General features: G+C 40.9%; 3 protein-coding genes across 4 annotated transcripts in view; all 3 read right to left on the bottom strand.

Moving 5' to 3' along the window:
• Nucleotides 1-3,190: 3,190 nt before the first annotated feature.
• On the bottom strand, nucleotides 3,191-4,613 carry cldn8.2 (claudin 8.2). Its single transcript, XM_080428151.1, has one exon. The coding sequence runs from the start codon at nucleotides 4,558-4,560 to the stop codon at nucleotides 3,679-3,681; it is 882 nt and encodes a 293-aa protein (XP_080284277.1). The 5' UTR covers nucleotides 4,561-4,613; the 3' UTR covers nucleotides 3,191-3,678.
• Nucleotides 4,614-6,809: 2,196 nt separating this feature from the next.
• Nucleotides 6,810-9,061, bottom strand: LOC308085090 (claudin-17-like). The gene has a single exon (XM_080428153.1). The coding sequence runs from the start codon at nucleotides 9,025-9,027 to the stop codon at nucleotides 8,362-8,364; it is 666 nt and encodes a 221-aa protein (XP_080284279.1). The 5' UTR covers nucleotides 9,028-9,061; the 3' UTR covers nucleotides 6,810-8,361.
• Nucleotides 9,062-14,387: 5,326 nt separating this feature from the next.
• The window catches only part of LOC308085079 (rho guanine nucleotide exchange factor TIAM1-like), a 58,505-nt gene continuing 48,668 nt past the window's right edge, over nucleotides 14,388-24,224 (bottom strand). For both annotated transcript variants that reach the window (XM_080428139.1, XM_080428140.1), the window contains exons 16-27: nucleotides 21,336-21,521; nucleotides 20,339-20,407; nucleotides 19,898-20,023; nucleotides 19,666-19,774; nucleotides 19,174-19,353; nucleotides 18,331-18,449; nucleotides 18,007-18,115; nucleotides 17,789-17,847; nucleotides 17,411-17,522; nucleotides 17,157-17,244; nucleotides 16,856-17,028; nucleotides 14,388-16,013 (exon numbers count right to left, since the gene is read on the bottom strand). In XM_080428139.1, the coding sequence (XP_080284265.1) occupies nucleotides 15,538-16,013; nucleotides 16,856-17,028; nucleotides 17,157-17,244; nucleotides 17,411-17,522; nucleotides 17,789-17,847; nucleotides 18,007-18,115; nucleotides 18,331-18,449; nucleotides 19,174-19,353; nucleotides 19,666-19,774; nucleotides 19,898-20,023; nucleotides 20,339-20,407; nucleotides 21,336-21,521 (1,806 nt within the window). In that variant the 3' untranslated portion in view covers nucleotides 14,388-15,537. The remainder of the gene's footprint in view (nucleotides 16,014-16,855; nucleotides 17,029-17,156; nucleotides 17,245-17,410; nucleotides 17,523-17,788; nucleotides 17,848-18,006; nucleotides 18,116-18,330; nucleotides 18,450-19,173; nucleotides 19,354-19,665; nucleotides 19,775-19,897; nucleotides 20,024-20,338; nucleotides 20,408-21,335; nucleotides 21,522-24,224) is intronic.

A 24,224-nucleotide genomic window follows, 5' to 3' on the forward strand; every position in this document is an offset into this window, starting at 1 on the left:
TTGTAAGGTTAGATATAACTGAAGAAATAAAACTTGAGACAAATGGTTATTATAAGTTTAGTTAGGCAACAAGACTTAAGACTATAGTGCTATATTAGAGGTTGACTTGCGACCTACACTATCTGTGCTGACTGTACTCTCATCGCACCATGGGCACGGCTTTATTGATATGTTTACACAGATGAGAGTGAATCCATACGGATGTTGGGGTACAGGTCAACATTTGAGGTGGACCTGCAATTATATTTTAAAGAAATAGTTGATTAGTTACTATGAAGGTAGATATACAGTATTGCTGAAAATAATCCAGACTAGTTTAGAAATTACTAAGGGTAGATTTAAACAAAACAACTTCAGACTAGTTTATGGAGATTAAAAGGGTAAATATAGCTGAAAGCACTTGAGAGTAGAATATTAGTGATTAGCTGCTATCTACCGTGCACTTTATTATCATCATGTGTAATACTGATTATTTATCTTGATCCTTAATTTATTTGGATATTAGTATTTGTAATACTATTTCATTGTAATTGTGTTTTTATGTTTGAATTTCCACCAATAGAGTGGCACTTCTACTTTTGTTGTATACAGAGCTTACAATGACAATAAAGGCATTCTGATTCTGATTCTGACCTTCAGATCAGAACGGTAGATATAATGGAAACCATGTGAGACTAATATAGACGAAGATACTCGAGACTAGTTTATTAATGCTATTGATGTTAAATATAGCTGAAAAGACCTGACTAGTTTATTAAAGTCATACTGTTTAACGTTCATGTCAGTAATCATTTTTGGTTACACCTCTAGCAGCTCTGCTGTCATTACATCATTTGTCTACTGTATACTGAAGGAACGCTCAAAAAGGAACGCTGCAGGTTCTTAGCAGCCGAGAATATTTTGGAATGCAACAACATGCTGTCAGAAACGCTATTCATTCATTGTAAAATACATAAATTGATTGACTGACTGAATACTTTATTGGTCAGAAATGTAAACAGCACGAGGTACAGTCAGACATTTAAAGGATAACACAAAAAAGTCCTTCGGACTTGTTTCCATTGTGGTCCTAAACACATTTCTGGTACATTTCCAGTGCCTACTGGGGGGTCATTTGGGGTGACGAGGATGGCAACTGCCACCCCCCCTAGCACCGTGTTTCCCAACCTTTTTTCCTTGGAGAACCCCGCTTCTTAGATCTGATGAAAGCTGAGGCCTATTTCTCGTATGAATCGCAAAAATAGCAGATCTCACAACGCATTGCGCTGTAGGCTATTTTTGCCAGGACGGTTATCATTTGTAAGATGGTAAAAAAAATAATGTTGCATTTATATTGTGCTTTTATCCAAAGCGCTTTACATAAATTGTGCATTACATTCACCCATTCACACACACATTCATACAACGATGGCGGTGGAAACAATGCAAGGCACCACCAACCTGCTCATCGGGAGCAATTGGGGGTTTAGTGTCTTGCTCAAGGACACTTCGACACTAACTCTGGGGGAGCCCGGGATCGAACTGGGAACCTCACATTGCCATCCGGCCGCTCTACCGGCCACTCTACACCTGAGCCACTGCCGCCCCACTGCCAGCCATCACAAATTGTGCATCTACGGCACATCAATATAACAGGTCAACGTACTTGTGATTTGTAGGTATATAATGTGTTAATAGAATAATAAATACAGTAATTGTACACACAATGTATTGCTGACTCAGCAGTTTCCAGGAATCAGAGAGCTGGGATGTATTACAGGAGGCTACTGCTGCTTCCCAGTCAACACCACTAATTATTCTCAAGAACTAACTTGTGATGCAATAGTTGAATGTGCCCTCACTCTAACACAGATACCTGAACTTACACAATGTATTGCTGACTCAGCAGTTTCCAGGAATCAGAGCAATAAAGGAAATGTGTGTGTGTGTGTGTGTGTGTGTGTGTGTGTGTGTGTGTGTGTGTGTGTGTGTGTGTGTGTGTGTGTGTGTGTGTGTGTGTGTGTGTGTGTGTGTGTGTGTGTGTGTGTGTGTGTGTGTGTGTGTTTGAGGGGGGGGGGGGGGGGTGTGCGCATGCGCACACACCTGTGCATGTCATCACTGTGCATGTCATCTTCCTGTCATCTTCACTGTGCATGTGCATGTCATCACCTGTGCATGTCATCTTCCTTAAAGGAGGAAGCAAGTTTGAACCTTCCCTAAAATACCCTGGCCACCACTCCCTCCTAGCTCCTTACAATCAGAACTGCATACTGTCTCTCCATTTTCTGCCACAGCATAAATACTCACCTTTTCAGACGCCCCCCCCCCCCCTTCCCCATCACTCATCTTTCCTTGTAACCCTTCTTGTAAGGTTTATCAAAGCAGCATAATAGCATTTAATGCTAGTTACTATGCAGATATTATGTTGGTAACTGTTTCACATGTTTATTTGTTATTTATATTTGTTTTGTTTGACCACAAATGTTAAGTATGTTATTTGGATAGCATGTTGTTTTGACATTATACACTAGGTTTGATATTTACCAGGTGTCCTAGTTTATTTGTAACACTACGTTGTTCTCTTTTTTCACTCTACCTATGTGACTATTTTCCCTGTCGTTTGTTGACTTTGGTTAATGCCATTTACTCACATTTTGCACTTGTAAGGTCCAGACCTTGTAACTCACTCTGGATAAGAGCATTTGCTAAATGTCTAAATTGTAGGCTAGTAGCACTGGATGTGCAGTGGGTGGAACCTGTAAAACCAAGTCTGGTTTTACTGGTCCAGGAGCATTTCGTCACCTTGCTAAACTAATGGCCTATGCCATTTTTTAAAGTTTTTCAGGAAAAATAAAAAACTGATCCAAAACGATATGATATTTCTTAATCATTTCACCCAAAATGTTTATAAAAAATTATGACTATTAAAATTAAAATAACACTGTCTGTCAGTTATGTAACATAAGAGATTTAAATAGGTTTAAATACGTGACTTAGGCCAAAAAAAAAAAAATGTAATGGCCTAAATCAGTAAATAATTTGGCCTAAGTCACCAAACCATGTGACTTAGGCCAAAAAAATTGTCTATTTTGGCTTAAGTCACAAAGGCAAAAAATTACTTAGGCCATTAGTTTAGCAAGGTGACGATTTGTGACAACAGTGGAGACAATACAAATGTTGTGACATCATAGAAAAACAAGAAACAAGATAATTTTGTTGCACTTTTTTCCACTTTATTTCACCTCACATTTGACCTAATATTCAGTCTAGTGCTGTAGAAAAGTAAACATGTTTGTACTCTACAATGATAGTGAGATCTCAGTATAAAATCTGAAAAAGGCCTAGTGCATTTGTGCATCATCATTTTATGTTTAAGTATTGTACATTCAAAGCAATAATAGAAACACTGTTCTCTCATCTCATTACATGGAATGTGATTTAGCAATAACTAATAACTATCAATTATTCAAAATAAAATAAGCTTTACTGCAATCCGTCCCCCAGTACATTCCACACAGTTCTGCAACATACTTGTCTCTCCTTGAGAAAGCAATTACAGCTTGGGGCATTTCCAGCAATACCCAATCCAGTTCCTTGATTATCTTTGCTATAGGTAAGGGGGGAAAAAATCCCCAAAACGGGCACTCAGAGGACAGTGAAAGTCCAAAACTGTCTATGATTTGTCTGATGAATTTCCCCCTACTGGAACTGGTTGGGTGTGTATATTACAGATCCCGGAGGGGGTGCAGAGTAGGCAGGCTGGTAGGTGTAAGCAGGCTGGTATGTGTATGGTTGGTATCCATATCCAGGTTGATACACATTTGCTCCTGGGTTCGGGTTGTAAACAACCCGCTCATCTTCCGCCTGGGTGTGGGGAGCGTGGCGGCACAGCAAGATCACCCCTGCTACGAAAAGCAAAGCTGAGGTACACCAGCCGATGTAGAGGGCCTCTCCCAGCTCCCTGCGCTGCGCGTCGATCAGCAGGGGGTTGTAGAAGTCCCTGATGATGACATGACCCGTCCAGGAGACGGGGATAATCGTGGTGATACAAGCCAAGAGGAACAGGCAGCCGCCGGCCACGAGCACCACGTGCTTGGTTTTAGCCCGATGGTCCACCACCTTCGTGCATTTCATTCCCACGGCAGAGGTAATGAGGGCGAAGACGGAGAGGGCCACGGAGGCGCACATCAGACCTCTGGCAGCTTGCAGGTCAGCGGGCAGAAACAGCAGAGAGTCGTACACCTTGCATTGCATCCTGATGTTGGCCTGTCTGTAGCAGTTCATCCACAAGCCCTCCCAGCGGGTCTCCATCACGATGATGTTCTCCTCGATGAAGGCCGTTACCTTCCACATTGGCAGCCCTGTCACGGCTGCCACTCCAACAAGTCCAATGAAGCCAATAACCAAAGCAATAAGTTCACAGCAGATGGCCTCCTTACGGTCCTTCTTTTCAGCTTTCAGCTTTTCCTCGTACACAGACTCGTACGTTTCGGCTGCTTTGCCGTCGTAGTAAGAGGCTGCATAAGTCTGAGGTGCAGGTGGTTTACCATCATAGCCACTGTAGGCAGCGTAAGAAGCCATTGTGGCTTACAGATTTGAGAGCTAAAGACAGAGCCCTGTGTCTGTCCTTTCACAGCTGATGAAATGAATGAGAGGAAACAGACAAGGTCAGGAATTTATACACCCCTGAAACTATGCTAATGTCATGCGGCCATACTGGTTAATCTGCATTGCATGCACCAAGATGCTTGACAGTTGACACACCTACCTAGTCTAGTGTTATTGTTCATGAAAACATATAGACCAGTATGAACAAAGGTGTTGTGGTCAAGAACTTCAAAGTCTGATATCCTCTTAAAAAAAAGGGGATATCAGATATCCATCCTTTTAAAAAAATAAGAAGAGAAAAAAAATAAGGGAAAAATGGGGGGAAAAAACATGTCTGCCATTGTTTGGGAAATATTTGGGCACCAAATGCACAAACAATAATATTTTGTTGAACCATACATAGACTACATTGTTGGCTAGTGTTGTGAAGTTTGGATCATTGATATTAAAACATATCAAATATATATTATCATCGTCGGAAAAAGTAAAAATTTTCTTTACTTAAAGTAAAAGTAGCAATACTGCAATGTAGAAATACTCCATTACAAGTACAAGTCCGGAATTCAAAATGTACTTGAGTAAAAGTACAAAAGTATTGCCATAAAAATGCACTTAAAGTACCAAAAGTAAAATGACTAATTATGCAGAATGTCCCATTTCACAAGTTTTCAAAGAGAAAAGTTTTCTTTTGAAAATAGCAGATCTACAAGTTCACAATGGGTTGCATCGTGACGCATTGTGAGCTTGTAGATCGGCTATTTTCAAATGGCCAAAATATATATAGGGCTGAAGTGGTTAGTGTATGTTTTGTAATAATAATAATCAAAATCTACAACGTAACTAGTAACTCAAGTTTTCAAATAATTGTATTGGAGAAAAGTACAATATTTGCCTCTGAGATGTAGTGGAGTGAGAAGTAAAAGTACTGCAAATTGGAAATACTCCAGTAAAGTAAAAAAATACCTCAAAATGTACTTAAGTACAGTACTTAAGTTAATGTACTTAGTTACTTTACACCACTGTATATTATACATGGCGATGCTATTCCATTGTTCACAGAAGTTTAGTTAAAAATATGTCTCTTCCTGTCTCCGAAAAACATTGAGAACTACTTTTGACATATTAGTTTATAACATATTTGTGGCATTTATTTTATTTTCTTGAGCATCTAATGGGATTGGTCAGTGATTCCAATAACATTTTGTATCAGATACTTGAGTTTCTTGTTCCTCGCTCTCAGAAAGTGACACAGGGATCGCAGGTGTCAAAATGTCCCCTGGCTTACATGTAAATGGAGCTGGTAAAAGGTGTGGAGCAAAGCAACCTGAGTGGGATTGGTTTCAACGTAAGAAAACACTGCCAGACTACCAGCCGTTCTCACCTCATTAATTAAACTGTGGAGTTTGCTTGTCCTCTTCGACACAAAATAAAACAACCCATTATGAGGTGATTCTAGGCAGGTTGTATTTGACATATGCACAGTGGTGGAAAAAGTACTCAAATGTTTTACTTAAGTAAAAGTATCAATACTGCACTGTAGAAGTACTCAGTTACAAGTAAAAGTCCGGAATTCTAAATTTACTTGGGTAAAAGTACAAAAGTATTGGCATCAAAATGTACTTAAAGTACCAAAATAAAAAGTACAAAAATGTTTGAAAATAGCCGATCTCACAACGCGTCGCAAAGCGACGTGTTGTGAGCTTGTAGATCTGCTATTTTCAAATAGCCTATGTATAAAATAAGGCTAAAGTGGTTAATGTATGTTTCATTATATCATAATTTATATCTGAAAGGTAACTAGTAACTAAAGTTTTCAAATAATTGTAGTGGAGTAAAAGTACAATATTTGCCTCTGAGATGTAGTGGAGTAGAAGTAAAAGTATTGGAAATTGGAAATACTCAAGTAAAGTACAAATACCTCAAAATTGTACTTAAGTACAGTACTTAAGTAAATGTACTTAGTTACTTTCCACCACTGCATATGCATACATATACTGTATGTCGTACAGTATTTGACACATGAAAAATATGCTATTGTGTGTGGATTGCTTTTGTGGCTTTGGATACCTGCTATATCAAAGTATTTCTAAAAATGTTCAATTGGCACACTGATAAGATTGCAATTACAGAGACATGTTGCATAATTCATATTTTATTGGCTTGGATTCTGGCCTTTTAGTTGAAATAGTTCTCACAAAACACAGAGATATGCTCCGGAAAATTATATAATTTGAAAATGGTCGTATGTAGTGTATACTATTCTTATCTCACAACATTGTCAAAAGAATGAACCCGCACACTCATCTGCTTCAATGTAATTTAATGACAACGTTTCGAGCCAAGGCTGTTCATCGGACAAAAGTATTTGACCCTATAAAGAGCCTTGGCTCGAAATGTTGTCATTGAATTACATTGGAGCAGATTAGTGTGCAGGCTTATTTGTTTTCTTCATGATACTTTCTAACCCAGCACCTCAACCAAGTGATGTGTGTATTCTATTAGTCTTTTTACTAGGGTTGCACCGATATGGAAATTCTTGGCCGATACCGATACCGATGTTTAAAATAACAATTCAACCGATGGCCGATACTGATACAGATATTTGTTTATTTCGTTTTTGGTGTTATTATTTCCCCCTTTTTTGGGAAACAAATAAATCTTCATTATAAGAAATAACTGTTTAGAATCTGCAGAAACACAATATAATTGCCTCCTAACTCCTGTAACTTTAACCAGCAAAAAAGAATATCGATACCGATGTTAACCGATATATCGGTGCATCCCTACTTTGTACAAAATTGTTCAAACAAATGGTGTTTTGACCACCATGTACACCAAATCTCTTTAACAAAAATAGTCGTTCTGCAAGCTCACAACGCATGCAATGCGTTGTGAGCTTGTAGGTCTGCTATTTGTGCTGAATGTTTTTATTTCCCTAATATGACATGCCCAGAATAGGGACACTAAATTCCATGTGGTTAAGAACAAATGGGATTCTCTACACTACAGTTTATATTCTCTGGCAAACATTAGGCAATCATTTCTTACAAAAAAATAGATTAAAATAGATTAAAATGTTTTAATTATAAATCTGTTGTTTATAAATAATTGAGAACAGCTTATTAACAATGGCCGCTGCCTGACTATGAAGCATGTATTAAGACAAAGAACAACAACCAACAAAACTCAACCTCAACAACAGAATTGCTTGCACAACAGTAGCAAGGGCAGCATACACTTTAATGACCATACAAACAAACAACAAAAGAAGGGCATAATATTATGAAGTATGTTCTAATATCAGAGTACCACATGTCCCCTAACACAATGGTTCTCAACCTGTGGGTCGGGACCCCCAGGGGGATCCCCACAAGATGAAAGTGAAGTGACAATTTAAGGACTTTTAAGACCTTTTCAATACCCCCAAAAAAAGATCATTACTGCATCAAAAGTAATCAACAAACTATACTATATAAACAGGTCAAACATTGGACAAAATTGTCAAATAATATAAGAAAGAGGCAAACATTTTGAAAACAGCCAATCTACATCAAGCTCACAACGCCTCACGTTACGAGGCGTTGTGAGCTCATAGATCCTCTATTTTCACAATATTTATCTGTGGAACCGAGTCAAACTAAATGTAATGCCTCAACTTCCTACATTCCAAGTTCTTATCAGGGTGGGGGGGTCCCCAGTTCAGTTCACTGACCAAGGTTGACCACTGCCCTAACATACCAGTGATATGTTCAATTAAAAAGTGTGCGCAGCTCCTCATACATACTGAGTCTGTTTGTAAGAGATGGAGGGAATCCTGTCTAATGCTACTGTGTCATGTTTCAATACATCAGTGTAGGGCTGTTTATCCTTCAACCTACGAGAGGCGTAGCAGTACACAAGGATGACCCCGGTGCTGAGTAACAAGGCAGCAGTGGCCCAGCCTATGTAGAGGGCCTCTCCTAATTCCCGTTTCTGTGGGTCTTGCAGCCGGGGGTCATGAAAGTCATTAATGATATCGTAGGCTGTCCAGGAGACGGGGATGAGCGTGATCAGACAGGACAATAGGTACAAGCACCCCCCGGTCACCAAAGTGATGCTCTTAGCCTTCACGTTGTTTCGGCAGCAGTTGGCAGCTCTCGTCCCGCATCCTGTGATGAGCAGGGCGACGAAGGTGAGGGCAACGGACAGACACGCCAGCCCCCGGGATGCCTGGATGTCGGCGGGCAGAATGAGCAGTGAATCATACACCTTGCACTGCATCCTGATGTTCGCCTGCCGGTAGCACGTCATCCACAAGCCCTCCCACAGTGTCTCCATGACAATGAGATTGGCTCCGATGAAAGCTGTTACCCGCCACATGGGTAGGGCGGTGATGGTAACTGTGCCAAACAGGCCGATGAAGCCCAGAACCAAGGCTATGACCTCCGGTTTCGCTCTCATGGTTCAAGACGAATGTCTCTCTCGCCTCCCCGGAGAAAAATAAATAAAGGACTCTGTCCATAACACTGACGTTCTTACATGGCTGGCTTCATAGCTAAGATAGGATCTCCATGCTATGCCATCCGACTGGTTTGGGAAACAAACAGATTTTTGTTTCCCATCTGTAGTTGTTGTTTACTGCTTGGTGCTGAAGGCAGTTTGTCCCACTGATACACTAATACTAGCTCTATTATCCAGCCTTTATTATGCTAGAGCTGTGGTCATTAGTTTGAGATGTGTTGTCCTCTAGGAGTTTGTGATTGATAGCATATCATTTTCGTTGCTGGCAGTGTGAGGCCCATTAGCCACACCGCTCTCTGTTCTTTTTTGTAAAGCTCCACTACAGAAATAGTGTGTCTATCCTGGATAAAGAAATATCCACTTCTCCTCCACCCAGGTGATACATATTATATTAAAATTGGCTTAAGGGAGGACCGGCCGGAGGGCCGGCACATCACGGCCACATCACTCTGACTCAAGTATAACCATAAACAAATTCCATATACCCATATAGGCAGGACCACGGCCATGTCACTCTGACTCAGAACATAACCATAAACAAACTCCATACGCCCATACAGGCAGGACCACGGCCACGTCACTCTGACATAACCATAAACAAACCCCATAAGCCCATGTACAGTATAGGCATGTCACTATGACTCGCATAACCTTAAACAAACCCCATATGCCCATTATATAGGCATATATGGAGATCTGGTTGTCCAGAGCCAAAGATCCACTATGACTATGCACATATATGGTCATGTACTTGCTTGCTTGCTTAATGCTTGTACTTACTTGGTCATGTTTTGTGAGCTTGTATCAGCTATTTTCAAATAGTCTTAGTATACAATAGTGGCTAATGTATGTTTTTTTTAAAATTAATAATCCAAATCTCCAAAGTAACTTGTAGTCCTACCTTATAGTATATAGTATAACTAGAGTAATAGAAAAGCATAAAACATTGGTAAAGTAAATATACCTCAAAATTGTATAGTAAAATGTGTGCTTAGTTACTTTCCACCACTGTGTAAGTCCATATTATGCTTCTCTGGTTCCTGTATTGATTCAGCATAAATTACATTAAAACTCCTTTCTTTTCTTTGTTATGATGAAAGAAAATGGATGTTGGTTGAGACAAAAGAAGCATATCAAAATGTTGGGCGTAACCCAGGCTACTGGAAAGCCACGCCTTTCTTGAGAGTTAAAAATATACTCACACACTTGTAAGGGTAATACACTGGGTAGGTATCATTTTACTTTAACAAATAGAGAGAGAGAGAGAGAGAGAGAGAGAGAGAGAGAGAGAGAGAGAGAGAGAGAGAGAGAGAGAGAGAGAGAGAGAGAGTGTCAGGGGGAGAGATCAGAAGGAGAGAGAAAGAACCAGAGATGAGAAAGCAGGAACAGAAACTAGGAAGCCAGTTGAACAGGTTTGGTGAGTGACACAGACTTTATCTCCATAGCTGCTTCAAACGTAAACAGATACACCACTTCCTGTTCAGAAAACCATTTCACATTCACCATGTCACTGCCAGGCTATGAGCATATGTTCCAAACAGCCGCCATAGTGAATTTATTTATTCAATCATGTATATACCTGCTATCCCTATATGTATATCTTTAGTATTTGTCGTTGTTAACTTTGTTTCTCTTTTCCTTCTGCTCTCACTCTACCTCTATCCTCTCTCTTCTCATGGAATACATACCACAAAATTATGGAGCGCGCATGCAGCCGTGCACGAAAAAAAGACAAAATATAAAGTTGATTCTGATACTTCACTAGTAGATTGATTGCAACTAGTGGCATTGAGCCATACACAGTACAATCCTCAGTGTTAATTTAACTCTGAGAGTGTAAAAAGTGTAACCAAATGGACCCGGGACAGTCCATTTGGTTACATTTGTACACTGCAGAGTTACAAATGGATAAACTGGAACTAAGGATTTCAGGCTACTGTGTAAGAATTAAACCAAAGTGAGTTTCTCACCAAAATTGTTGGTGGTATGGCTCTTTATTAAGAAAAAAAGAAAAGTGCTAATTATGGCCAAAGTTATTCTGAGAAGTAACTTCTATAAAAACTGCATTAAAAAATGGACCTTTTGTGCCTACAGTCAAATCAATGTTTGATAATGGGATAATAATGGGGTTATTGGTGTGTGGGATTTGCATGTGGAGTTTGGGGTCAGACACAATATTGTGGATAGAATATAGACGTTGTGTGCCACCTGCTGTACGTGACTGTGATTACAAATACTTGGTCTCAGTTATACTAGCCTCGGGAAACCCGGCCATGCCTATTTTTTTGTTTGTTTCAAAAACAGTTATATTGAAACAGCACTGCCTTTACATTTTCTTTACATTATCTTATTATTATTATTATTATCGCTTTTGTCCCTGTGTGAATAAATACTGAAATCCATAAGGTACTAATATAGTACCTTATTATATAGTAATATAGTAATTATTTTATGTAAAGCGACGTTGGGAATTTAGAGAAACGCTATATAAATCTGAGCTAATATTATTTGTATTATTATTATTATTAATAGCTTCCATCCTATTTCCCCTAGTCAGTTTATTGCATGGAGAAGACTAGCTTCTAATATAGTGTATAACAAGAACGAAGAAATAACAAGAAAAAAAGTGCATTTTTACAAAGCTTAAAAAAATGGTTTGTTCCTGTTCTTGTCCGCCTGCCTCCTTTCCTCCCAGAAGTAAATTAGCTCATTCTCATTCTGCCCTTGGCTTCATCAGATAAAAGGGAAGTGAACGCTCTGAGTCTTGCCCATGCCACCTTATCTTGGGTAAGATATGAGTCTGAAGATCTTCTGACAGTATAACACTGGCCCACTTTATCACTCTGTCAGTCAATACAGGGGGCCCGGCGCAGCAGATCTACAGTACAATGGGAATTATCTTTCCCCTAAAAGCACAAGGCCCTTTGTGGTGGGCATGGTGATTGACAAGGGAGTAATGTGGGGGTTTCAGCCTGAGGCTGGGCAGCAGAATGTGGAAGAGCAGTGGAAGACATAAAAAGGAGATTTCACCAAATTCACCATGAGGAGAACCATAGATTAGAGAGCGTCTGGGGCCAAGGCTGCCATGCTGACACTGGCGATTTGCTGATTGACTCCATTATTCAACGTACTCAATTCCCCTGAGCCGGGAAATGTTGTGTTCAATGACAGGTGAAGAGGACAGTGTCTCCAAAAGAGGGGGGTTGAAGTCGAGGTGTCTTTGAGCAAGACACTGAACCTCAGACTGCTGCCGACAAGCAGGTTGGTGACTCAGGCGGCTTCCTGCCGCCTGCGTGTGAATGCAAAACCATACGCTGTAAGGCACGTTGGAAAAAAAAACTTCATAAATGCAGACCGTTTAAGAGCTAATCACTGCACAGTTGCTTAGAAACCTTGCAGCCTTCACACGACATCACTTGAAAGAATTATGATCTGTTATAAACACACACACACACACACACACACACACACACACACACACACACACACACACACACACACACACACACACACACACACACACACACACACACACATTGACAGATGGTGCGATGAGATTGGGAATAATTAAGTACTGCCTCATTTTCCTGAACTTCTCTTGAACCTTCCTTTCAGAATAACGTATGCTTGTCAGTAAGCGTTAATGTTCTCAAAATGTCTTTCAACCCCAAACGCAATCCATGAATTATGGGTGCGACCCGATAACCGAATGGTTAGGGCGCATACCACACGGGTGCAAAATGCCTTCTACACAGTGTCCCCGGTTCGACTCCTGGCCAGCTGCCCGGACTGTGCCATTCCACTCCGTACGACTTTCCTGTCTCTCTCTCACTTTCACTATCAAAATAAAGCAGAAATGCTAAGGGGAAAAAAGAAGGGGGAAAAAAATCTATGAATTATGCTGTTTTGTGTTTGGTACAATGGACAGATTATGGACTGGGCCAAGGGGGTCAGTAGTGCCCATGGGCCCAAGGCCAGAGACTAAAAGATAATTGGCCCAGGGGCCTCCTTGAGACTTAAACCGTCCCTGGTTTGGTGCCGCTTTATTCTTCTTGCCACGGATGCTCTCTTATTTGAATAAACAATCAATATTTTCAAGCTGTTTCCAGTAAACCATAGAATGGGCATTCCTCTTTCTTTCAAAGCATTTCAAGTGGGAAGTCTGGTTTCAATTCTTCTTCTTTTTTTAAGGCTTTGAGTGCTTTCTCCGAGTCTGATCATAGGGGTTTGCTCCATAATTAACCAGCTGCGACATGCCCTAGAAATGCTGAGAGCCTCCGTGGTGTTCATGAGTTTCAGGTTTTTGTTTTTCAAAGTCGTTCTGGAAACTGGCATCTGTCTTAAGTGAATCGCTCTGGGGCAGGAGCATCGATTACCTGTTTACTGTCATTCTCACGCAAGTCTGAGCGTTCATGTGCTTTCCTCACATCACAAACTGTTTTCCAGTGCTGTCTGCACAGCTCTGGGCACTGAGAGGGTGACTTCACCACACACCACAAATGCATTAGTGGAGTGTGGAGGACCAAACCTGCCAAAACTACGCATCGATTTTAGAGCTCATAGATTGATTACTTACCTTGCTGCCACTGACATTAGCACAGAGAACCAGCAGAGTTTGCGCATTAGAGCGCATATCTCCACCTGGAGGCATGTCCTACCTCCCTCCATCATTCTGTCTCTCGCATGGGGCATGTGAGGACAATGTTTTGGGCAACTGGGGGATGGGATAGAAATAAAGGACTTTCATTACATTACATTATTACAGTGCAACCAGAGTGACAGGCTATATACTTTACCATTTATCAGTGTTTCTCAACCTTTTTTGGGCCAGTGCCCCCTATCCAATATCCAGGTCCCTTACTGCCCTCCACACCCAATTCAAATTTAAGCTTTTTTGTTGTTGTTTTGTTTTTGTGTATCGTGTTGCTTATATAATTTAGAAAACACCTCATCAATTTCCAAATATCAGATTTTACATTAAACTGGACTGCTTATTATGTAATTATTATCTTACTTCCTAGGGAGAAAGCCTGTCATGTCAGTATGTCAATATCATGTGAGCATCATGTCAGTATCATGGTCAGCATCGGGTCAGTGCCATGTCACATGATACTGACCATGATATGGAGACACAATGAGATTCATTTATGTAATTTCTGTGCTTATTATCAACTTATTGACATGTATTTCATTTAAATCTTTGCTGGTCTAGTCTATCATACAGAAGAGAGTAGTGAATTTGAATAGGAAACAAGTGTATTTATTATGATATCAATACATTTCTCCTATATACACACACACAGTAATAAAAATGCAGTCTTAGTAGCACAATGGGTCATTTTACAAGGATGATTTCTTTCACTATTCATTCCCCTTGATTGCTTCAGCAAATTTGGACTTTCTTTATGGGAAAAACAAAACAAAAACTACTATCTGGTGTGGTGATTCACAGATGAAATTAACTAAGTGATGAATATGAATAAATAAAAACATTTCTTGGTGACATTACATATGAAGAATATTTTTTTTCATTCCATGTAGATGATGTGCAAGTTCTCTTCAACAGAGTGAACATGTAAAGTGTTAATAATGAATAACAGTGTGTTCTTTGAATGGCCGTTACACTGTATTGGACAAAATGATTTCACAGTAAAACACAAAAAAAAACTAAAACACAAAACAAACAGCAAACATAAGTTCAAGTAAAACAGGATTCTGTTAAGTTAAAACAAATTAATATCCCTTAGCCTCTGTGAGGAAGGGAATATAACAAATTTGTGCTATTCTATATAATAAAAGAACAGACAAAAAATAATTACAGGGTAGGTAGCTTTCCATTTGAAAAAACAAAAGAACATAATCCTGTATTGTACATAACCAATAAATGTACTCCAAAAACATATCAGTGTATTGTCATGTACAAATGTACAGTTAACTTTGCATGACTTAACTAAACCATGTCATAGTATATTCTAAACCTTGAACGACAAATTCAAATAATATACAGCCCTTAACTATGATAATATATCTGAGTCACACACAGAAGGATTAATGTGTTCACAATACCAAAATTTGGCAACAGCAGGCAGAACCCAAGAAAGCTGCCTATATGTGCAAACCATGCTAATCAAAACAATTGATTAGATTTCATGATTGTACCGTAAGTCCATCTCTCAAAGCTTACAACTGGTCTCAAACTAATAGCAACTAATTGGAATAAACATCCCTCACTCTGAATTTCCTGTATTGCTCCACCCATGATCTTTTATCTGTACAAAAAAGCATTCAACATAATTCATAAGGATATATCTTTTAATAGCTGTGCGATACATGTCAATGCTCATGCATTGTTAGTGGGGATTTCATGAGTTCACGTCTTTCTTTTTATGAAGCCTATATAAAGCTCTGAGTCAGGCACTATCCCTCTGCTTGTGTTATGTAGCTTTGCATTTATGTGCCACCATCTGGGGGGCCATCTGAATGCTGCCTGCGAACCCAGATTTCCGCCCCATCCCTATTCCCTTGCTCCTCCTTCACGCTCCCGCCAGTGAGGGGACACTGGAGACACTCTGGGTCCTCATCCCCTCTTTTTACCCCAGTGTCCAGGGAAAGGGCCATGATGGGGCCCTCCAGGTTAGGCTCAATGGGTGGCCCTTTGGTTAATTGGCAGAAGTCCTCGTCGTCACTCAGGATGTCCGTCTCCTTCACCTCTTCCTGGTCCTCGTACTCTTCTAGATCAAACTGTTCTTCTACCCAGCGGTCTGTGTCCCCTGATAACTCAGTCTGTTGTTGCTGTTGTCCGTGCGGCTCCTGAGGTGAAGTGAGGTCCTCCTGCTCAGGCTCGCCATCAAACACAATGTCGGTGTCGATGGTGAAGCGATTACGGACAAGCTTCCTCCTCCCGAGAGTCCTGGTCGGAACGGACACTGTGAAGCCAAACACAGGAGGTCACTAGGGCTGCCACGGTCATGAAATTCATACATATAATTGCGATTAACGATTTCATTATTAGTTTTTGGCATTAACATTCGAACGTTTTGTAAAGGCTTTGTAAACAGAAATTGCATGGGACAGATATGACAAATAACATAAATATATAAAGAAATGACTGACATATTTAATAATTTTATACTTTCAAAATCCTATTTTAAAATAAGCTTAAGGGAGGACGGGCTGGCCGGCGGGCGGATCTCTGACGTCACGCTCATGTCACCATGACTTAGCCATAACCATATAAGGAGTTCCCAATGTAGCTACGCCCAAATATGGAGTGTGTTGTCTAACCTAGATGTGTTGTCATGGCATCAGACGCAAACAAATCAGTCAGTCATACATGGGCACAAAAATGGGCATGCCCATATATGGGAATATACTGATGACATCAGGGATCTCCATATATGGGCACGAAAGGAGGCATGCCCATATATGGGCATATACTGATGACATCATGGATCTGCATATATGGGCATAGAAGGGACAAGGACTGACAGATACAGAGATCTCTATATGTGGGCAAATCAGTCGGATCGGCGGTGCAACGTAGGTGTACCTCTAGTATAAAAAAAACACGGGGGAAATAGTCGGTCTCAAGCTCACAATGCGCCGACGTGTTGTGTGCTTGTAGATCTGCTATTTCCGCAATTTTTGGCAATTTTAGGCAATTAGGCAATTATGTAATAATTGTGTCAGGTCTAGAGGTCTACCCATCCTCTCAGGAGTATATAGAAATAGTACACCTGAAGCAATCCCCCTGATGAACCAGATTTACCTGCTCTGTTTATGGCCGGACGGGCCCCTTTGAGGGCAAATAGGCGTTTTCCCCCGAAGGGCACATATTGCTGGTTGAGAGGTAAGCTCTCCGTCTTCAAAAGCAGCCGCCGGTGTTTTTCCCTCAAGATGGAATGGACAGTCTTCAGAAAGTCCTTTCTGCTCTCTGGGGAACTGAGGGAAAAGAGGAAGGCGTTATTATGGTCATTTATTCACTCAAGAGTTAGCGGCTGTCAAGACTTCACCTGTAGCGAAAGAACTTCAAGGTCCAGTGGTGAGTCATTACAGAGGGGTCCCCTTACCTACAACACAGCTGGAATGTTCTCTCTGGCCTTCCCTCGGACTCGGACTTGGTATGGACTATTTCGCACACTGCAGTGCCCTCGCCATCTGAGGGAACAATGAATACTCATGACCTCATATATCGAGCACTCTGGCGAGACCCAGATTTAAAATTGTAATCACTGAAAATATCATCACAACACTCGGGCAGCAGAGTACAGAACGTTACAAAATCAATACTTGAAAATACCACATAGCCCAACCAATCACCTACCAGCATTGGCCAAGGCTCGGACCTGAAGGGCATCAGTTGAAATCATGTGACTAAATCGGAATGGGTCTTTCTCTTCAGAAGATCCAGAGAGTGAGACTCGATGGGAGCCGCCCTATGAGCAATTACACGGAGAGAGTGATATTAGATACACGCTCAAACACACAGCGATCACAAATGAAAAATATTGTTTGCAATTCAAATGTTGAACAGAGATTTACAGCAGAACACAAAAAAAATGGGTGAAGTGAGCTTATATTACATTATCTGAATGTGGTTCATAAAACAGCCCACGGTTAAGTTTGACCCACCGGGCCAATTCTGAAAGTGGTAATTGTGGGCTGGATTTGTTATTCTGATGACTTGTGGAGGACAACCTACCATCTTCTTCTTATGTTTGGAACCTTCCTTACACACAAAGACCACTGCCGTTTTGAACACTGCAAATTAAGAACAAAACAAAAAAAGGACAATTAAATAGGATTTTCAGAGACACCCTCCACCATTCTACGTGGGACTGGTAGCAGTGTTCAGTTAATAACATTGATATAACCTAATCATTACGATGTCAGCCAAGCGAACGTCCTTCAAAGACATACCAAATGTGGCTAGCTGAGGCTCTTTCTTCCATTTCCCGAGGGAGGTGGGTGGATTGATCCATGCCAGGCTGGTGTGAAGAAGCAGGTCACCCATGGACAGATCAGCAACCTGCCACACACACACAACACACACACACACACACACACACACACACACACACACACACACACACACACACACACACACACACACACACACACACACACACACACACACACACACACACACCACACACACACACACACACACACACACCATCATCAGTCCATATACACTTTTATAAACAGCAGATTTACAGGACAAGCAGAGTTCCTCCAGCGTACCTCTTTCTTATCACCGCTCTGCTCAGTGATCAGCAGGTCAAACACTGCCCCAAACTCCTCATGGATCTTCTGCATCTCATTGATGTGGCTGGCAACCTTGTTCATGGCTTTCATGGCAACTGCAACAGACCAGATGAGAAGACAATTAAATTAAACAGTTGATCAATTACCAGTGGTGGAAAAAGTACTCAGATGTTTTACTTAAGTAAAAGTATCAATACTGCAATGTAGAAGTACTCTGTTACAAGTAAAAGTCCGGAATTCAACATCTACTTGAGTAAAAGTACAAAAGTATTGGTATTAAAATGTACTTAAAGTACCGAAAGTAAAAGTACTAAAATGTTTGAAAACAGACGATCTACAAGCTTACAACGCGTCGCGTTGTGAGCTTGTAGATCTGCTATCTTCAAATAGCCTATAGGTATAAAATAGGGCTGAAGTGGTTAATATATGTTTTATAATGTAATGATTTATATCTGCAAAGTAACTTGTGACTAAACTTTTCAAATAATTGTAGTGGAGTAAAAGTACAATATTTCCCTCTGAGATGTAGTGGAGATTTAGTGGAGTAGAAGTAAAAGTACTGAAAACTAGAAGTGCCTCAAAATTGTACTTAAGTACAGTACTTGAGTAAATATACCTAGTTACTTTACACCACTGCCAATTACACTGTGTGTGTGTGTGTGTGTGTGTGTGTGCGTGCGTGCGTGCGTGCGTGTGTGTGGGGTTTCACAGCAATGCTCTGTTGTCAAGATGAATTCATCTTCTCAAATGAGGCCTGCTAGTGGCCCTCTGTTGGTGACAGATGTCAGATCAGTTGAGCCACGTGGCTATAGGTCTCACCGTCCAGGTGGTAGTGTTCCTCACTGTCTGGGTCTGTGAGCGAGTACAGCTCCCGGAGCAATAGGGGGTACTTAAGGACCCTCTGGATGGGTTTTATCAGGTATGACTCCAAGGTGGATGAGTGCTGCTGCTTGGGGTTGCGCTCATCTAGGAAGGCCTTGAAGTTAACATCCGTCCTGGCTGGAATGAGTGATGGACACACGTTTAAAATTGTACACATGCAAATTGTGCATTCCAGGGGATATGGAAGTGGGTGTGGCTATAGACAGCAGAACCGAGTTTGTACATTATAAATTACAGCACGTAACAGGTTTCTTTAGCCATGGGGGCTACACAGTTAAAAGAATGCAGAGGTCAAATGGACAACTGGCTGGCTGACATTTCTGAACTGTGGATTTATGGGGCCTTGTCAGAGACAGCAGAGGGCTGATGGATAGATAGAACCTCAATTTGTTCCACAGAGGAATGTTTACCTAGACCTGATTTACTCACCCTTTACGAGGACCTTTGGGACTTTGGTGTGGCTGGCGCAGAACGCGCTGTAGAGCTTAAAGCGGTCTGCATAGTATAGGAAAGAGCCTCCCAGGGAGAAAAGGATTTTCTGTGAAAGGGGGAAGAGGTGTTATTCAAACAATGGCTCTGAGAGGCAGCCTCGAAAGGCCATATACAGTATGGTGTACATATAGTATACAGTATGTATTTGGTGTACATAGAGAAAGTATACCTTAAACTGATCTACTCTCTCCAGCTTCTCCAGATCTGGAACTAATCTGGTGCCATCTTCCAGTGTCTTGAGAAACTCGACCTGGAATTCCACCATTTCAGGCAGGTTCCCGAACAGCACATCCAGCTAAAGAGAAGGAAGAAAAAGAAAAGAAACGGTAATGAATTTGTCTCGTAATCAACATGATAATTTCACAAGAGATTTAGCCTTTTCTGAATAGACAAATTGCATTTGTTACTAATCCCATTACTACACCAATAGTGTTGGTCATACAGATGCTCAAACAGACAATGACGCCCTGGCGTTTCCTCTCTTTGTACCCGACAATAACTCTCTCCATGATTACATAACACACCTTCCCAGGAAATGGTGAGCGTTTAACAACGGCGCCATTTAAAAGGCAACTGCCCCTCAAAGGCGTACAGGCACCATTTGACATACCTCATCCTGGATCAGGAATGTCTCTTTCTGCAGCGGGGTCAAGTACCTCGAAATGAGCCAGTTAAGATCCTGCAAAACAAGAGTGAAATCGTGATTTACTGGGGTTGCTCGTGTCAATGCTTCCACGTGTCAGCAAATAATGATTACGATCGTATCAGATATTATGTATGCACTGGCAAATGCGGTTAGATATGTACAGTATCAGCTACACTGTTTCTCAACATCGGTTCAGAGGACCGCCAGGGGTCCAAATGGACCCTAATGGGTCTGTAACTCTGAGAGTGTACACATAGAATTTGTACACTCTCAGAGTTAAATAAACACTGAGGATTTTACAGTGTAGATTGGAGTCCCAGAGATAAAATATTGTATCAAATGGGGGTCTGTGGCCTAATGCATACCAAACTGGGTCTCCTTGAAATTCAAAAGGTTGAGAATCACAGAGCTAGCAGATAAATGTAATTTAACCTTTTACAAAGCACTCTTGATTCTTCATTGTATAGCTACGGTAGCTCCTTGGCCCCCTTTTCCATGATGTACAACACTTGTTTCAGATTTGTGGTCTAACATCTATCTCAAATTCCATTAATTGACACTAATGCCTCTGCGGTATCATTGTATCATTGTATCATTGTATTACGTTATACATTGCATCGACATTATCACATGTCAAACCTCTTATTACCAAGTTATTCTAACCAGCTACATTTATACTGGATGGGATAAGATTAAGCAAGATTCTGCCGAGGACACAGCTGTGTCCTGCCATGTCTCTTGGGATGGAGGTATAAATATGGACAGGTCATATAATACAGAGAATTGGAGATGTATGTGGCTGACACCACAGTACGAGGATAGAACTTGCACGCGCACATGCACATGCACATGCACATGCACACGCACACACACACACACACACACACACACACACACACACACACACACACACACACACTATCATCCATCCCTTGCACATAAAACAATGACTGATACTGACTTTGACATAGGTGCGTTCGGTTTCCACCAGTTCACATATGACTTTGCGGAGCTTGTCGGCGTCGGAAAGTTGTCGAGGGGTGGCAGGCGGCGGGAACGGTGAGTCCGGGCTGGGCGAAGAGGACACACACTCGGCGGGATTCATGTCATGGAGACTTCGGCAGAACGCAGCGACCTGCTCCGTGCTCTGTAGGGAGAACAGAGAGGAAGAAGGGGAAGCAAAAGCAAAATAATGAAAACATGGAACCGCTAATTTTGCTGATAAAAGGAAAAAGAAGATCCCAATAAGGTTAAATCAGGGCAGTAAGCACTCCTCTGCTGTTCTGATCAGCAAATAAAGACAGAAGCTTGCAGATGTCACCGTCAGCACGTCTACATGAACCGTATCGTCGCTGTCGGGTGGAAACCTTGTATGTAACTGTTACTTTTCCGGAAACGGAAAAAATAAACTGTGTTCCGATGGACCCAATGTAGTTATTATGTGGTCACAAACTCGACGACTACTTTCCCTTTTCAAAAACAGCTGAGAGAAAAAAACAGCAGATCTACAAGCTCACAAAATTTGGTCACAATGTCCTACGACAAAGGAGGACATTCATTTGAAATATGGAGATAGGAGATACAAGGTTTCTGCCCGATAGCAACGTTATAATTGATGACTATTCAGGACGGGGAGGCAGGAAAGGAAGCTAAAGAAAATAAATAATGACGTGCACCAATTTGGTCTATTTTCAGTCTGTCATAACAATGTGTCTGTGCCTTCTTCCTTCATTTCATGCTCATCCCTCTATCCGCCCACTGACGTCTGCGTAATGTAATGGAATCGTTCTTTTTCATAAGGGTGTCCACTGTCCACATGAGACATTCCGAGTTGCCTTGGAGACCAGCTCTGATGTGCACTGGGACTATTATTTTTGAACAGAAATAGACTGCACTCAGCATCAGCCTACACACAGAACTAAAATATTTAACAACAATAACAAAAGCTGTCCACGTTTTGACCGTTTATCGATGTGAACACATCTCTGTTACCATCAGATCCTTATATCACCTTAGAGTCAAAGCAATAGAGGAAAGACTATGTCAAAACAATTCCTTTTCAATATGTAGCAGAAGGAGAAAGCATCGTGATTTATGGGGAATTGAAGGGAACAAAAAGTTGGTGTACATTATACAGTAGCAGTCATGTATTCACACCAATGTTAATGTTAGGGAGATGGGAGATAACAGACGACAGAGAGGAGGCCGTTTATCTGGTGGTCTCTTCAAGCTCTTCCAGGAAACATTAATATTTCTAGAAAATAGTACAACATGTACAACAAGATAATGGGTCTTCAATATATCCTAGCTATCAATAACATCCTGTTTTCTTCATGTGAGACAGACTGGGTATTTGTCTATCAGAGCTGTGTGGAGGGACACGGAATGTCTGCACTCACATCGTTGCTGTCGGGTGGAAAAACCGTAACTTTTCAGGAAATGGAAAAGAGAACCTGTGTGTTCCAATGTGTGCAATGTAGTTATAATGTAGCGACAAGCTCTGGTTCATACTTTTCATTAGTTAAACATTTATAACATCCACAGACAGAGCATCCCCATTTTGGGCATGTCATTATACGCAAATGTATATATATTTTTAAAATAGCAGATCTATAAGATCACAACAGACACACTGTAGACCGTGTCACCAAAATCAGTAGAGTTCATCCTGCAATCTGCCTATTATATTTTCAGATATCTGGTGAGCAAGCGGACACTTTGGCCTGATGGAAAGTTCAATATGTGTTGTCACATGCACATACAAAACAGTTGGTAGCAGCTTTATAGGAAGTGGAATTCTTGTATTTCAAGCTGAATGTCCTCTCCTTCAAGGGAAGCCTACAATGGAATAGCCTCCCACTCTCCCAGTCACTCTAAGCCAAGGGAAAGCCCCACCGTGTGTACTTTTAAAACACAACTAAAACTATGGTTAAAATTGTTTCAAACATGTGACCATTGATACTTTTTAAATCTTAGATGTGTCAAAATAGTGTTTTGATGTTCTATTGGCTAGGTATTAGACTATACAGCAGGTATTTAGGTTGTTAGGTATGGTATTTTTGGGCGGTGTAGCCGCCCCTATAAGTGGGGTTGGGACACCTCATTAGAACACCCTTCGCTGTACTGTGATTGGCTCATAATTAGTACACCCCTAGCATTAGTACACCCCTAGCTGTACTGTGATAGGCTCATAATTAGTACACCCCTAGCATTAGTACACCCCTAGCTGTACTGTGATTGGCTGACTCTATTGGCTGACTCTATTCAGCACTGTGATTGGCTAGCGAGACACATGATGAAATCAATAACCTATAAATAGGACTATGCACTTAAAAAAAAAAACTTTTTTTAAAGTGAGCTTCCATCACTGTGATGACCACACCGCCCACTTCACACTGGGTGTGATTTTATTGTTAATGTGTAGGTAGTTGTATGTAGTTTTTCTCTGTTTGTCATCATGTTGTCACTGTGATGTATGTGTATGTGGTACTACGGATGGAAATGAGCTTCTAGCTAAATCCAGCATATTTACATGCAATCAATCATGTGCATTGATTGAAATGTTCATTAATGTGCACTGTCCTGGATATAAACACATGAAGAAAGAAAGAAAGAAAGAAAGAAAGAAAACATGGAAAGCTAAAAGGGTAAATGTTAGTGGTAGTAAAAGTAGCAGTAATATAAACAATAGAAGAAAGGCAATGGGTTCCCCAAAATCAGTAGGATATATCATCTGCAGAGCCTGAAGGTACACAGCACTGACTATCCAGCCAGTAGTTTTTATTTTATTTTTTAAAGATATCTTGCTTGAGAGTAGTGTTGAATAGTTGAGGTCAGTCAAGCTTCAATG

This window comes from Gymnoscopelus braueri (genome assembly GCF_963280865.1).
Source record: "Gymnoscopelus braueri genome assembly, chromosome: 5".
NCBI lineage: Eukaryota > Metazoa > Chordata > Actinopteri > Myctophiformes > Myctophidae > Gymnoscopelus > Gymnoscopelus braueri.